The following is a 15,659-nucleotide window of genomic DNA, read 5'->3' on the forward strand; positions in this document are numbered from 1 at the left end:
CTGACTTATACAAGTTTCATCATCCCTTTGTCTCTCAAATTTAAATCATGGCCTTTGTCTCTTCAATTCCCCCAGTTGCTTTTGGTTCACAGCCATGTATTGAATAATGATGTTTTGGTCAACAACCACATATATGACAGTGGTCCCATAAGATTAGTACTGTATAGCCTAGGTGTGTAGGAGGCTATACCATCTAGGTTTGTGTAAGTACACTCTATGATGTTCGCACAACGACAGAATTACCTAATGAGGCATTTCTCAGAATGTATCCCCATCATTAAGTGACACATGACTGTATTATCCTTTTATAAGAGAAAGCCCCAGGGGTTTCCACTTGGCATTTCCTCCCAAGAGAGCTCTCAGTCCATGGATCCAAGAGCCAAATGGGTATTCTGCCAGTTGCTAATTATGTACATTCCAATTATACACTAAGGAACTAGGGGTGGGGGGAAGAACTGGGGAAATTATCACAGAATGGGTCCCCATAGTTATCGGGTCCACTCTGAATCAAACTTGTGCCAAAACTCCATTTATAACTCGAAAACCATAGGCCCACTTTGACTGGTGGATGATAAAGCTATTTTGGGTTCCAGGAAAATAGCAGTGTATTCAAAGCCAGTATCTTATATGCCCCAAAGTTCTGAATATTTTTCCACAGTGCATCATGATTCTCATAAATGTCAACAGACCAATTTAAGAGAGACTTGAAGGAAGATTTACAGTATATGCCATGGCAATATTGCAGGATCCTTTGCCTCCCCTTCAATCAGGTGGTTGCTGATTTTGAACTGGATTATGAATGGAAATTGGGTGAGAGGCTCTACTCTCCATTTTGGTAATCCAAGTCAGGTTTTTGGGTTCTAGATCTGGAGATCTCCCTGATCAATAAACATTTAGTAGATGGACCATCTGTCTCCTTTCTAGGGAAACAGTGATCCATTAGTAATTGCTCTTCTGATTACCAATTCATCCTTGCTACCCATTACAATGAGCACGCCATCTTGTTTCTGCCAGTTAAATTCTGTCATTTACTCTCTGTTATTCTTATATCTCATCATCCCCATTGAAATCAGGGAGCGCCTCTCAAGGGCAGCATTTCCCAGGCAACAGAAGACAGCCGCCACAGAGCTTTTCAAGGATGCTGATGCTCTCCTCACTAATGTGTTTCTCAGTTTCTTAGTGAAGGGATTGTCCTTTGGATCCTCTCAGGAGACGTAATGGTGGGGGTACACATCTTTGCAAAACATACACTCACTCTAACGGTCCCATCTCCCTAAGCCTTTGGATTCCTTATCTTACAGTAAACCTGGGAAGTTCTGGCACCTTAACCTCTTTGAGTTCAGTTTGCATAACCAACACCATAAACTACTAAAGCCATTTTCAGCCGTGTGATCTAATATTAAATCCAGAATCTTTGGTAAATGTACCCATCAATTAATTAGGAACAACCCAGTGTTATATTCTATCTTCCATGGTCTAAAATATTTAGAATCAATTGCTACATGTATTCTCCATGTCTGCTGATATTAATTAGCAAAAAATTGCAATTGTTTTCGGTATATATGTTATTTTGTTCTTTCTTCTTGTCTGCCTGGAGTATGCTGGGATCTGATCCTAGTTATGGGTCTAGTAGCAACAAAGTGTTGACTTGAGTTGGTTGGGATGAGTTTTGAGGAGGATGGGCATCACCTTGCAAAGAAACTGCCCAAGCTGAAGTTATTACAGAGTATTCAGGCAAGGGAAGGCTAGTCTCCTCAGAACTGAGAGGGTGGGGTACTTTTGCTGACAATGGAAACTCAGAATGAGTCTGGGATTCAAGATTCTGAACTTTGTTTGAATTCACTCAGATGTTCCAATTCTAAGTCTCAGAGCCCCAATCCTTCCCAAATAATGCCTTGACTTTTACAGGAGCGACTTGGTGAGGCTATGGATTTAACTTACACTGTAATTATGTAACGCATAATTAAATTTTATTTCTCATTTTCTGTGAGATCAGCCTTGCAACTACAAGAAACAAATAATTCTTTTAGCACTACGATAGGAATGCTCTGGTTGTCTGGGTGCCGTGGAGATTTGTCCTCTGCTTTCTGTAAGTACTCCAGGTCACTCAGAAGCAGCCATCCCACCCCAAGTCCTTGTGCATGGTGTGGGTGCCATAATGATTAAGTGCAGCAGCCCTAGCTTCCCTAAAACAGTTGCTTCGGAAAAGCACGCCATCGCAATTCAATGACAGGTGCTAATTTGATGACTTGTGATGCCACTGCATGCCACGAATCACTATCATCTCATTTTTCACTGGGAAAAAAGTCTGAGCACTGCATTCAAGCCCAGGGATGTGACCAAACTAATTCTGGAATGCCACCTTTGAGAGTCTGTTTCTTGGAACCACTCTTGGGATCAAGTACTGTACCAGTCAGGGTCTGATAAAAAACAAAACAAAAACAAAGAAACCACATGTTTATTTTAAGAAATAATTTAATATAAAGAAAGAGTTCAATAGAAAGAAATAGTTAAATAGTACGGGAAGACTGAGAAGGCAGAAGAGTAATACTGAGTTGTCACATGGATAGTAGCTGTAAGAGGTAGCTCTCAACTCTAGGCTGGGGAACAAAGGGGCTGGAAGAATCTACGGGCTTTTAGGAAGGGAGCTGGGGAGACTGGATTCATACTTCTGAGAGGAGACACTGCTCAACTGCTTCCATTACCTCAGGATCTTGCAGTCTGGTGCAGCATTCTGAAGGGGCATGATAAGGCTGGATTGGGGAGCGTTTAAAAAAAAAACAGCTTGTAAAGTCAAACTAACTTTCTCTGATTTGGTGAAGAAGCATTGGTGGATGATGCTTAGAGGAATAAGAAGCAAACAGGAAAGAGGAGCTTTCTTTTCTTTCCTTCAGTCCTGCGATCTCCTTCCAGTAACCCCTATCGGCAGACCCTAACAAGGAGTAAACCAGCAAAGAAGACACCGTCTTCTCCCGCACATGTGGAACCCACAGATACAAAGGGCAGACTAAGTGACTTGAGCATCTGTGGATATAGATATCCGCAGGGGCTCCTGAAACCAATGCCCCCGCGGATACCGAGGGATGACTCTATGTGGTTTGCAGCAACTAGACCCAGCATTGCAAAAAAGAGTATAGAAAGATGGATTTGGTACCAAGAGACAAAAGCTTAATAACCAACACAGTTTATTTAAAAGAGTAAGTGATGTAATGTATGTAAAATGCAAAGAAGAATGCCAGGTGTGAATCAAAGCGGTGACGAGGAAGAAAAAGAGGAGAAGGAGCAGGTGGTGAGTAGATTGGAGTCGTCATGCCAAGTGTTAATTGCTATTAACTTGAGAAGCAGAAACACTGAATACCGGCTCACTGGTGTGGGCCATGAAGGAAGTCATAGATGACCCAGGGCAAGTTATCTTGAGGAGTTGAGGGAAGAAGCCAGATTATCCAAAATTGAGCAGTGGATGAAGGTGAGAAAGTAGAGGCAGTGAATAGCAATGTGTCTTTTGAGAAGTTTGGTGTTGCAGAGAAGAAAAATGGGGTTACCAGGGCCAAGATAAGTGTTCTCTCACAAATCACAACTTTGTATACTGTTCTTGCCTTAGAGCACTTAGAGGATAAGTCCAACTGTTATGAGAGGTTCGGGGATTCAATTGGAGATGTAAAAGGAACTTTCCACTCCAAACAAATGGACTGAAGGTATATTTTATTATATAGAGGATAGTAAAGGCGATAGTCCGCAAACAGATCCGAATAGGTCAAATATTAAGAGGGAAAAAACACCAGCTCGACTGGAAAGGGAAAACATCCACATCGGCTGAGATAGCAGCAGATTCGAATAGGTCATATAATAAGAGGGAAAAAACATCAGATCGATCGGAAAGGGAAACACCAGATCGACTGAAGGGAAATGACACAAATCAACCGGAAAGAGAAACACCAGGTTGACCGAAAAGAGAACACATTAGATCAATTACTTTACAATAAATCAATTATTCACAACATCCACGCCCCACTGTCGGGAGAGTCCTGTCAATCGACACGGCTGGGCAAGGATCACACATCCTGGGCAAGGCGTCCCTTCCACAGGTGGAACTCTCACCGGGTCTCAGTCTCCAGCAGTTTATATAAGCAGTTACAGAGTTTACAGAGCAAGCATCTAGTGTTCCCATGCACAAATGGTTATCAGTGGCGTACGTGCACTGAGCCCCTTGGCTAACGTCCCAGCCCAGTAATTGTGTACGTGCATTGTTCTCTTTGGTTATTGTCTTAGCCTGGCACAGATGGCCAGTCCATCCCGTGCTACGACGCTCCAAGAGCCTTGAAATGTTACAACTTGCAACTCTCTCCGTGGGAGAAGGGCCAGTTCCCACCACGCAGAAAGCAGCTTTTATATTTCTTTTTGTGCTGGTGGCTGTAGGTCAATGGAGCGGCCAAACATGGCTGTACTCATGTCAAGACACCAACATAGGTGGTGGCCTGTAGTGTGGAGGACATAGGAAGGAGACCAGTAAGCTACCTCTTACAGCTACTATCTATGTGACAACTCAGTATTATTCTTCTGCCTTCTCAGTCTTCCAGTACTATTTAACTATTTCTTTCTATTGAATTATTTCTTTATATTAAATTATTTCTTAAACATGTGGTTTTTTTGTTTTTGTTTTGTTTTTTATCAGACTCTGACTGGTACAGTATTTGATCCTAGATACCTCAGACAGTGGGAGTAAGAGAGCTTCACAGTGAGGAGACTGTGGCCAAGAGCGGGGAGCTACCCCGGTCACAGAATCAGTTTAGAAAACATCTCAGACAAGACGGGAAGCCCTGTTACTTTGTTTTCGAGAAACTCCAGGCCAGAATGTTTAGGTATTTATGAGATAAAAGCTAAACTAACCCAGGCATCCTCGCCCACCTCCCAAACTTTGGTCATTATGACCAGATCCACCACCATCTCTAGCTATTGTTGCCCCTGCGCACATTGCACTACGGAAGCAGGACAGCCCACATTTCAGAGATGCAAAAATTTATTATGTGAAGACTACAGGGAATTAGCACATTGATTCTGGTGAGGATTTACAGGGAAACAGCCTCCATAGCCAGAAAAGTAGTGGATCTTTGGGTCCAGGGTGGGTAATGAAATTGCAGGCAGCAGCTGAATAATCAACATGAATATCTACGTAGGTGGTAGCCTGTAGTGTGGAGGACATTCCAGGAAGGAGACCAGTAAGCAGGACTTGATTCTGTGTGAGATAATCAGGATATTAGTCAACTTCGTACCTTTTCTAAGCAGGCTGTGAGTCAAAGCTGAGAGCTTTTCCCTGTCCCCCACCCACTTTACACTGGTACTGCTGTCCACTATCCATGGTGCTGAACCAAGATCCTGTCTGGACAGCCATCCACTGCCTAGCCCTGGATACCAGTTTCTCTCTGTTCCCTGAACTCTCATCAACTAAGATGGAGTCTCTTCCTCACCTTGGCCTACTTCATGACAGAAGGATATAAAATATTGCCAGATGCTCTGGTTGATCACAAGACATATTTCTTACTTTTAATATTGACAACTCATTCACATTTCTAAAACACTTTCTAGGCAGAACCAAGTATGTCTGTGAACAGAGTATGACATAAGGGCCACAGTTTGGGACTTTTGTGATATATGGCAGCCTAGATGTAATGGTGGGGATAAAATGAGATGCTCTAGGCCTTTGAAAGTTTTACAACTGGCAACAAATTAGCTTAGTTAGACCTGCACTGTCCAATACGGCAGCTGCTAGCCACTTGTGCATATTGAGCACTTGAAATGCAGCCAGTCCAAATTGAAGTGTACTGTAAGTGTAAAATATACACTAGATATCAAAAACTTAGCATGAAAAATACAATGTAAAATATTTCATTAACAATTTTACATTGACTCATGTTGACATGATAATATTTTGGATACATTGGGTAAATAAAATATGTTACTGAAATTAATATAATCTGTTTTTTTTTCCTTTTAAAAATGTCATTACTGGAAAACTCAAAATCACTTGTGTGTTTTGTGTTATATTTCCGTTGGACAGCATTGGTTTAGAGTATTCCATAACTAAGCTAATCAACCTAAGGACATAGATTCAATTATGGTGTTGGCCATTCAGTTTATGTCCCCTGTCATAGACTGTACATTCTTCTTGGTGGCTTAACCCATCAGAAAGCATGTGTCTTCAGAAAGCATGTGTACGTTTCACTACAAACTTATCTTTACTCCTCAGAAGAGGATGCCTCCATCCCCCACGACTCCTATGACCAGGGACCCAGAGCTTCTTTCCACTGTCTAGAGAACCAGGTCCTTCCCTCCTCTTGTGTATTTGCACATATTGTATCCTCTGCTTTTAATGACTTTTCCCACAAAGAAATTCTTAATCATCCTTCAACATCCAGCTTAAATTCTGTCTGCTCTGTGAAGCCCTCCTGGAAGTCCCCTGACACAGCTGCTGGGTCTTGCTTCTCTACTTCCAGAGAACCTCAACCAGAGCACCTTACTGCACATAAAATTGCCTATTTATTTGTCTTATCCCTTACTAGGCTGGAGGCTCTTGAGGTCAGGGGCCAGGTGTGATTCATCTTTGTAATCCTGGCACCAGGGATAAAACAGGGAATAAGATAAAGTCCTTGCCTTCATGAAGTCTACATTCTAGTAGGAGAGACAGAAAAGAAACAAGTAATATAGTAGGAAGTCAGATAGTAAAGAATGTTATGAAGAAAAATGAAGCAGAGAGTGGCAGTTGTGCCTTTTTTGAGAGACCTGAGATGGTAACACTTGAGCTGAGTGTATTCAGCACAGAATAGTTGCAAATAAATATATGATAAATGAATAACGAAATCTCTTTTTATAGAAATCCCCCTCTTTTTCATCACCAAATAGCATCCTTGTAAAGATACCTCATATAACTGAGCCTCTTCCACACTCCTCCTTTCTTTGCTTCATAAAGGAAAGCTCATTCCTGCCTCAGGGCTTTTGCACATGCTCATCCTCCTGCCTGTGATGTTCTTCCCTGGGTCTTGGCACAACTCTTGCCTTATTATTCAGGACTCAGCTGAAATGTCTCCTCCTTCAAGAGCCTCTGCTTGCCTATACTCTCTTAATTGGCTGCCTCCCTCCCTGCCCCCACCCCAGTCACTCTCTCTCACATCCTCCTACTTTGTTTTCTTTGTAGTACCCACTACCCTCTGGAATTTAGTTGATTGTATTTACTTCCTAGTTCATTGTTAGGATGCCCAACAATGATATGAGCTCCAGGAGAGCAGAGTCTTTGTGTTGTTCATGGTTGTATCCATCGCATTTAGCACACAGTAGATGCTTACCTGAAATTTTATAAATGAATGAATGACACATTTATAATGACCCTAAAGGCCAAGCACCATCACTAAGGGAGGAAATATGCGCTGGTTTCTCACCGAATTGATGCAAATGTGGCTCCTTCACTTTGGGGATATTTAGACGCCAACTTGGAGGCTGGCATTCTGCAGTATCAGATCTAGAAAGCAAAAATGATACCTCAGACAGTGGGAGTGAGGGAGGAGCAGACAGGCCAAAGGGGTTTTCCCTTGCCCCACTGGGGAATGAGCCAAAGGCTTGGAGACAGGAGGCTCTGCTTTGTCACTGGCTGTCTCTGATCACTTCACTGACAGTTCTGGGTTTCCTTGTCCATAAATTGGGAACAACTTCTCTCCCTCAAGCTAATCACTTAAGAGCTGTATGTTGAAATGAGACAGTGGAGGAAATTGGCATTAGAGCAGCCAGAGTCCCCATTAGCCTGCTGCTTCTCCAAAGTGGTGGCCTAGTATCAGCAGAGCAAGGGTGTTGGTTGAGCTACCCCACTCACATTTACTTTGAGTGAGCCTGGGAACCAAGTTTTGGGAGCTTCACGTCTCATCCAGATTAACTGCCTCAAGCCTCCTACTTCATAAATAGTGAGCTCCCTGTCAATGGAGGTGTGTGAGCAGAGGCCAGGAAATTGCTTGCTGGGAGAGCCACCTAAAGGAACTTTAGAAACTCCAGCATCCAGCACTTGGTAGGACTAGTGAATATTCAGTAAGAGTCCTTTCGACCCAGCAATTCTATTGGTTTTCAGATTCCTGCTGGGGGCCTGAGCTGCTGAGATTCAATCTTGCATTTGTTGCTTTGGGTTCTGGCAGATGTGGAAACTTCAGATGCTTGGAGGTAGAGGCTACTGGAAGGAGGCATTTTTTCTCTGGGTTGAAACCAGACCAATTTTCTGCTCATAATGCAACATCATACAATGTAGGGGGAGGGTAAAGGAGGTATTGGGCAGCTTTTCTCCCCCCAAGTAGCCTCCATTTATATCTCGGCTTCTCTAGACTTTGGAGACCAGAATAGAAGTGAAACCAGCAGGTACTTAGCTAATGGTGGAGGTTCAGTGGCTGGTGCAGGCAGAGTGCTTAACCCTGGGTGTGGCACCCAGGGCTCCCTCAGCAAATGGCAGCTGAGTTTATTAGGGCTGTTATTATTAGGGACCATTCTGCCTCAGCAGGGAAGGGAGTTTTGGTCTGGGAGAAGTGTCAGGGTCAGGGAAGGGGATATGAGATGAAAAGGGTAAAGGAGCAGTCTGAGCTTTCTCCTGGAGTGGTATTGTTCCTTCCCACCGTGAGCACTTACTAATCAGATCATTAACCAGCTGCAGATCCAGGTTGGAGAGCAATGAATTAAGGAAGGGACATAGCTGAAAGACAAGGAAATACGCAAGAGTCAGGATGAGGACTCTACCAATGGAGCATAAATGGTGATAATCAAAGCAAGTTCTCCTTCTAAGCCAAATCATGGTAGGGAACAGCAAGGTAGAGGGGTTTTGGGGACAGACTGCCCTGGGGTCACATGTCAGCTGAGCCATCTAGCAGCTATATGACTTGGGTAAGTCATCGACCCTCACTGGAACTTTTTCCTCAATCTGGAAAACAGAGATAGTATTGTCACCTAGAGTATAAGATTGTTAGGAGGATGAGATAAGAAAATTCATGGAAGATGCTTGGCACCGTGTCTGCATGCTTAGTGAATGTTAGCTGTTAATTTCATGATTACTTATACTCATTTTACAGATAAGAAAACTGAGCCTTGGAGAGGCTTATCAACTTACCTCTGGTCACACAGATGCTGATTTTGACTTGAAGAATTAAATAATGTCTGTGAAGCACTTCACCAGTGCCTGGTTGCCAAACGGGAGCTTAATAAACACAGCTTCCTCTAACGTTCCTTCCTGGGAGATTTCCTTCCGGTTTATTAAGATTCAACCCACCAAGCTCTGGGTCTCAGACTCAAAAACTGAAGTAACCTGGGTTTATATACTTACTTCTGCTGCCAAATCATTGATTATGAAGGTTTCCAGGTTTGTCTCTATATTTTTCACAATCAGACTTGTTGTTGGAGTCAGTCTAAATAAAGAGTGAAAGAAGTTGGTAGAACAGATTAATTTTTCCCAAACTCTCCTTTCTTTATATCACTTCTTTGCTCAATTGACCCCAAATTGCTTCAAGTCAACTCCTTGTTTCCACAGCGTTCCATGACCCTGCCTTGCCCTTCTACTCTGACCTACCTCTTAGGGCTCCTTAAAATTAATCTTTCAATTTAAATCACTTTGCCGTCATTGTTGTTTCCCATCATTCTCCTCTTTGTGCCCATTTTGTTTCTCTTTCCTGGAATGCTTTCTTCAGCTTCTACTACCCTTTTAGGTCCAGCCAACTGGCTTCCTCCAGAAAGCCCTTCCTGACTTCTCTAGCCAGCTCTGAGTTCTCTCTTTGCTGTGCACTTTCCCATTTCTCCAATTATCTAACGCTCCAATAGAACTTATCTCCTCAGTCAGATGGTCATACCTTCATGGAAGGAATAGTATAGTATCATCTTCAGTTGGGGGAGAAGAGAAAGAAGCAGGAAGCAGCAGTGTAAGGGTGTCGTCACGTTCCTGACTCAGTCTGAATCCTTACAGGTTAGGGTAAATCTGTCCAATTCTCAGGCAACGGGTTTGTGTCTTTATTCTATAAAGAGCTTGCATATAAACCAGCTAATCTGTCACTTCCAGCCTCAAGTCTCAGATTTCCCTTAAGGAAGAACTGGTTTTCTTCAACAAATCAAAAGACATGGAGGTCGTAATCACAGAGTTTTCCTAGGGGGAGATGGCTGTGAGTCAAGGATGCCGTATCAGGCCTGGTTCTCACTTATCTTTGAACATCACAGGAGGACATTACCAGACCTGTAAGGGCTCAGAAAGGATTCCATACTCAGATCTTTCTTGAAACAGTGAGCAATTGGGAGATGAATCAAAATAAAGAATTCATGAATGAAAAAGACAGGGTATAAAATAGATTGGTGACGACTATTGGATTCAGTTAATCGTGGATGTCAGCCTATATTTAAAAAAAAAATCTTACCAAAGAAGATTGTAAAAAAGAGATTACAAATTTAGAAGAAAACACTAAAACCTTAGATAATAAAAGGGCAAACCTCTGAAACCAGTTTCTCTGAAGAGGAAATGTCACAGATTAGTAAGCAAAGGATGAAATCTTTGCTTAACTGGTAGTCAAAAAAATGAAAATAATGACATCCATGGGATTTTCTACCTACTGAAGAGAAAAGTTGTGAAGATGAGCCTAATTGGCACTGATTGGGTATGGGGTAGAACTCATCAGTGCCAGATAGAACTCTATCACTGAGTTCAGTTCTGTCGGAGAAGTATGTGGTAAGTGATTTGGCATGCCTTTCGACTATTATTTGCCTTAAAGTTTAAAAGTCATGGGGCCGGCCTGGTGGCGTAGTGGTTAAATTTGTGCGCTCCACTTCGGCGGCCCAGGGTTCGCAGGTTCGGATCCCGGGCACGGACCTATGCACCACTCATCAAGCCATGCTGTGGCAGGCCTCCCACATAAAGTGGAGGAAGACAGGCACGGATGTTAGCCCAGGGCCTAGAGGAGATTGGCAACAAATGTTAGCTCAGGGCTAATCTTCCTCACACACACACACACAAAATTTAAAAGTCATAAAACTGTTTATACTTTTTCAATAACTCTGGGAACTTACAATAAGGAAATAATTCTATTTCTGGAAAGACTTTCTGTACCAAAGGTTCAGGATTGTTTATAATAGCAAAATATTTAGAAATAAACTAAATGTCAACAGTAATCAAGGGATCCTGTTTTCTTTGTCCTCAGCACCATTCAGTGAACCTCTTTTCATGTTAGTGAAATTATTGTTTTTACAATAAAAAAAATTTTAGCTTGACATAAAGTTCTATTTAAAGATGCACATCCCCATATGCACAAAATGCTCATTCTGGAAGGTATTGTTTTGCTAGTGACATCTTCCAGATGAGGCCTCATTGGGGCCTTCATCATGACCAGCTGGACGTGGAGAGAGAAAGATGGAAAACTCACAGAGTTCCAGATTGGAGCTGTATAGTTTCAGGCAAGAGTCTGCAATGCCCAACAACAAGTCGGTATTTGCCATCTATGCCGCTCTCCAGAAGAAGCTGGACTCTGATATTTATCTGCAGGTTAAGTATGAGGGGATCAAGAAGCGACAACCTGTTGGAGGGAAGAGTTAAGGCTGGTGGGAGGGAACCTCAGAGCTCACCACACCCTTGTTTGTTTCTAGAACTAGGGTTCCCCATGTTTGCACAGAACCCTCAATATCACCCAGTTAAGGTCATTTCCTCATTTTTCAAAAGAGGTGACCCAGGACTGCAGAATGGGAATGGCTGTCTCCAAGTTGTGCATCCAGCCAGGGGCTAAACCAGATAGGTCTGCATTCAGGGCACACACCTAATACCTGCCGCCTCTGGCTCTGGGGACAGTTAAAAGGGAAAAGGTTGATTTTAAGGATGGCATCCTATCAAAGCTGAGAAACCATAACCTTGAAAAGTACTCTTTTAGAGGTCTTGAAGTCCACTGCCTCAAGGGCCAGGCTTGAAATGGAAATGAATCAAGTAGACCAGGGGCTAGTTTCACGGGGAGAGGTGAAGGCTGTGATGAACTGAAGAATGCCTGCCCTCTCTGAAAATACACCGTGCAGACCAAACAAAACACACCTGTGGGCAATCTCTAGGCATCTCTAGGCAATGGGGCCAAGGAGCGCTGGGGTCTAGAGCAGATTCTGTCTTCCTGTCTTAGGTTATATTCAATCAGAGCTGAGTGGGCTCATGAAGTCCAGATAAATGAAGGTGGGGGCTCTCTGCGTGAGGCAGCGGAAGGAAACCTGCTCGCCTCCCTGGCTTTCCCTAGAGGGGCCCCAAGTTGGGAGAATTCAAGTATTCTGCGGGCTCCTAATTTTACACGTAGGGTGACCAAGGCCCAGAGAGAGTGAGGGTTTTGCCTCAACCGCACAATGAGTCTTGCAGGGAGTGTGTGGACGTCCTTTAGCTGTGGCTGCGTCCCACACCCCACACACCTGTGCAAAAGTGGAGGCGCTGGGCGTGACACTTGCAGCTGTTACTTACTTCACATACAAGGAAGATGAGAACGGTATCCATAACTCAACCTCCTTGCTACCAGGGGTGAAGTGGAGGGAGAGCTGGAGGAGTCGAGGGTCTTGCAGCCGTATTCTGGGGGAACAGACAGCACGACAGAGAAAGGTTGTGGTTCCAGCTGCAGGTGGACCCCCCTTTGTGGAAGGGCAGGTCCCTCGCAGAGCAGAAGCTGAATGTATGCCAAGACGGTTACTCACCCGTTAATCATGTAATTTATTCACGGTCACTGGGTGTTATAAGCATTGGGAATACACCCGTGAGCAAAACGAGGCTCTTGCCTTAATGAATTCCAGAATAATCATGTCCAGCCCTTTGGCCAGCACCAAGCAGATGGGAATAAATGAATGAATAAATAATAAGTAAAAGACTGAAAGCCATAGATAGTACATGCTTGGGGAGAGCATGTATGTGTAAAACAACAAACCCAGTAAATGAATATGTATAGAATGTGTCAGGTGATAGGTGCTATGAAGAAAAGGCTCTGCAGGATCAGGTGACAGAGGGTGACATTGGGAAGAGTGGAATTTTAGACAAAGTGGTCAGGGAAGGCTTCTCATAGGAGATGACATTTGGGGAGAGTCATGAATAAAGTGAGGGTACAAGTCATGAGGATAGCCAGGGAAAGAAAGGGCCAGGCAGAAGACAGAGCAAGTGCAAAGGCCCTGAGGTTGAAACACGGCTGGCACATTTGAGGAGCAGCAACAGGCTCAGTGTGGCTGGTGGGCAGTGGGTGAGGGGAGAATGGCAGGAGAAGAGGTGAGAGATAGTCAGGGCCAGGTCACATGGAGCCTTGTGGCCAATGGTAAGGACTTTGGGTTTGGCTCTGAGGGCAAACAGAGGCTTTGGGCAAAGGAGTTAAGGAGTCTATCCGACTTCTTAGAAAAATTCTTTGGTGGAACAGAAGGGGGGGGGGCTTGAAGTGGAAGCAGGGGGATCTGGGACAGTAAGTCAGTGGGGAGATGATAGAGGCTCGGACCAGAGGAGGTGGAGAAAACGGTCAGATGCCCGGGTGCGTTTTGAAGGTAGAGCTGACAGGGTTTGCCGACACACTGGATACGGGTGTGAGAGGAAGAGAGGAGCCAGGAACAGCATCAAGATTTTTGACCAGAGCAACTGGATGAGTGGAGTTGTCATGGGCTAAGGTGAGCTGGGCGGCGGGAGGAGCAGTTTGGGTTGGAAACAAAGGTGGGAATCAGCAGTTGAGTCTTGGACGTATTAAGACAAGGGACTCAGGTCATCTACACTCTGGGGGTCAGATAGCATCGATTATTATGGTTACCACGTTATCATTGTAGAGGATGTTGTTATTGTTACCGCTGATGGGGGGCTTCCTGAGGGCAGGGAGCTGTGCAAGGCTTTTACATATGTTTTTTCATTTAATATTCACAACAGTCCTCTGGGGGTAGACGCTGTAATTCCCTGTTGCACAGGGGCAGAGGTTGAGGCTCAGGGAGGGGAAGAGACTGGTGGGACTCCCACAGCTGATGGGCAGCAGTTCTCTTCCCAGACAAAGGGCCTGAACTCCTGCCTTCAGCACCTCTTCAGCCCTCACTCCACCCGCCGTGGGGATTCCTCCCAGCCAGTGGACGTCCGGCCATCGGAGCTGGAAGGGCTTCAGCTGAGGGAAGGACTCTGTAGAGTCAGGAAATGTGGGGAGAGCTCTAACAAACCGACAAAACAGGACAGCCTGGATCTGGGGGTGGTGACCGGAAGCCACTCACATCGCAACGTTGTTCCCCAGGAGTGAGCCGGTCAGGAGGTTCAGGAGGCCTGTTACTTTGCTGAGGATGGTATTCAGTAATCCGTCTAGGTTAATAGCACCCAGCAGAGAAAGGAATTTCTTGTCGATAAGTTCTTGGGTCAAAGCTGAAAAACATGGACCACCGCCCCCCAAAACCCAATTAGACATTTAGGTGCCAAAGATTCTCAGACACAACCTTGACCTCTGAGCACGTCCCACGTGTGGCCCTTACTCTTCATCCATCTGGCCTTTCTGGCCTACTTGGTGCTGGGCCAAGGTCCAGACACAATTGTTCAGATGTTTATAGGGGTCCACTATGTGCCGGGGCCACGCCGGGCAGGGGCTGCACCAGCAGGAAGAGGCAGACCTCTCCGCCCTCGTGGAGCTGGCATTAGTGGGGATGAGGAGGGAGAGACGATAAGGCGGTGAATAAGGGGACACGAGGAGGCGGGTGCAGATCAGTGCTGGAGAGGGCCGACTTCAAAACAGTCAGCAACTAGCTCGGCCCGGGCACCGGCCGATCAGAAAGGGCGTCAGCCAGAGCTCTGTAGCCTGGTCCTGGGGCTCCTGGGCTATGCCAGCTGTGAACTGTTTAGATTTTGCTTGGTGAAGAGGCTGGAGTCCTGGGGGTGAAGCTGGGGTGGCTGGCGTGATGAGCGGGAGCCACCTGGAGTGTCTCTGAACAGGGGCTATTTCCCAAAGAGTAGAGAAAAAAAACAATTTCTAATATTTTAACCACTGTGGCCACACTGGTGCCTTCTGCTGAATGCTATTTTTGTCTGTGAGGGAGAAATAGAAGGCAGAGTGAGGAATCGAGAGTACTGGGTGAGGGTGCTCATTTATGCAGGGAGGTCAAGGGAGGCCTTTCTGCAAATGTGACACTTTAGCAGAGACCTGAAGGAAGAGAGGCAGCTGTGTTTTAGTTAGAGGAAGAGTGTTTCGGGCAGAGGGACTAGCAAGTGCAAAGGCCCAGGGGTGTGGTTAACGTGTTGAGGAGGCTCCTGTGGCAGGAGGGAAGTGAAGGAGGGTGGGGGGGTAGGAGAGGTGGGCAGGGGCCAGTCTAGGTAGGGCAGGGTCTTTTGATGGTGGGACTTAATAGATGTAGGGCAAAGGGACAGGAAAGAGGGGCATCTTGGGACAAGAGGATTAAATATAGTGATGTAATGATGATCAGAACAGCTAACAATTAACAGTGTTAACTGTGTCCCAGGCATTATGCTAAGAACTTAACCAACGTTGGCTCATGACCTGGACTCCTGGGAGAAGCCTATGCCTCTGACACGGTCAGACACGACCCCAGGCAGGACAGTCTCACCATCGGTGATCTGGGAAGCATCTACAGGTATGGTCTGAGAGGATGGGACAAACAGCCCGCAGAGGAGAATGAAGAGGCCAGAGACCTTCAGCATCTTG

General features: G+C 45.0%; 1 protein-coding gene across 1 annotated transcript; it reads right to left on the reverse strand.

Moving 5' to 3' along the window:
- Positions 1–7,469: 7,469 nt before the first annotated feature.
- On the reverse strand, positions 7,470–15,655 carry LOC131418184 (latherin-like). Its single transcript, XM_058562180.1, has 6 exons — positions 15,562–15,655; positions 14,227–14,371; positions 12,476–12,580; positions 11,415–11,564; positions 8,653–8,756; positions 7,470–7,510 (listed from the first exon to the last, which is right to left on the reverse strand). Exons 1-6 carry the CDS (start codon positions 15,653–15,655, stop codon positions 7,470–7,472), a joined length of 639 nt encoding a protein of 212 aa, XP_058418163.1.
- Positions 15,656–15,659: the final 4 nt, after the last annotated feature.

The sequence above is a fragment of the Diceros bicornis genome, chromosome 19 (genome assembly GCF_020826845.1).
Source record: "Diceros bicornis minor isolate mBicDic1 chromosome 19, mDicBic1.mat.cur, whole genome shotgun sequence".
Taxonomy (NCBI): domain Eukaryota; kingdom Metazoa; phylum Chordata; class Mammalia; order Perissodactyla; family Rhinocerotidae; genus Diceros; species Diceros bicornis.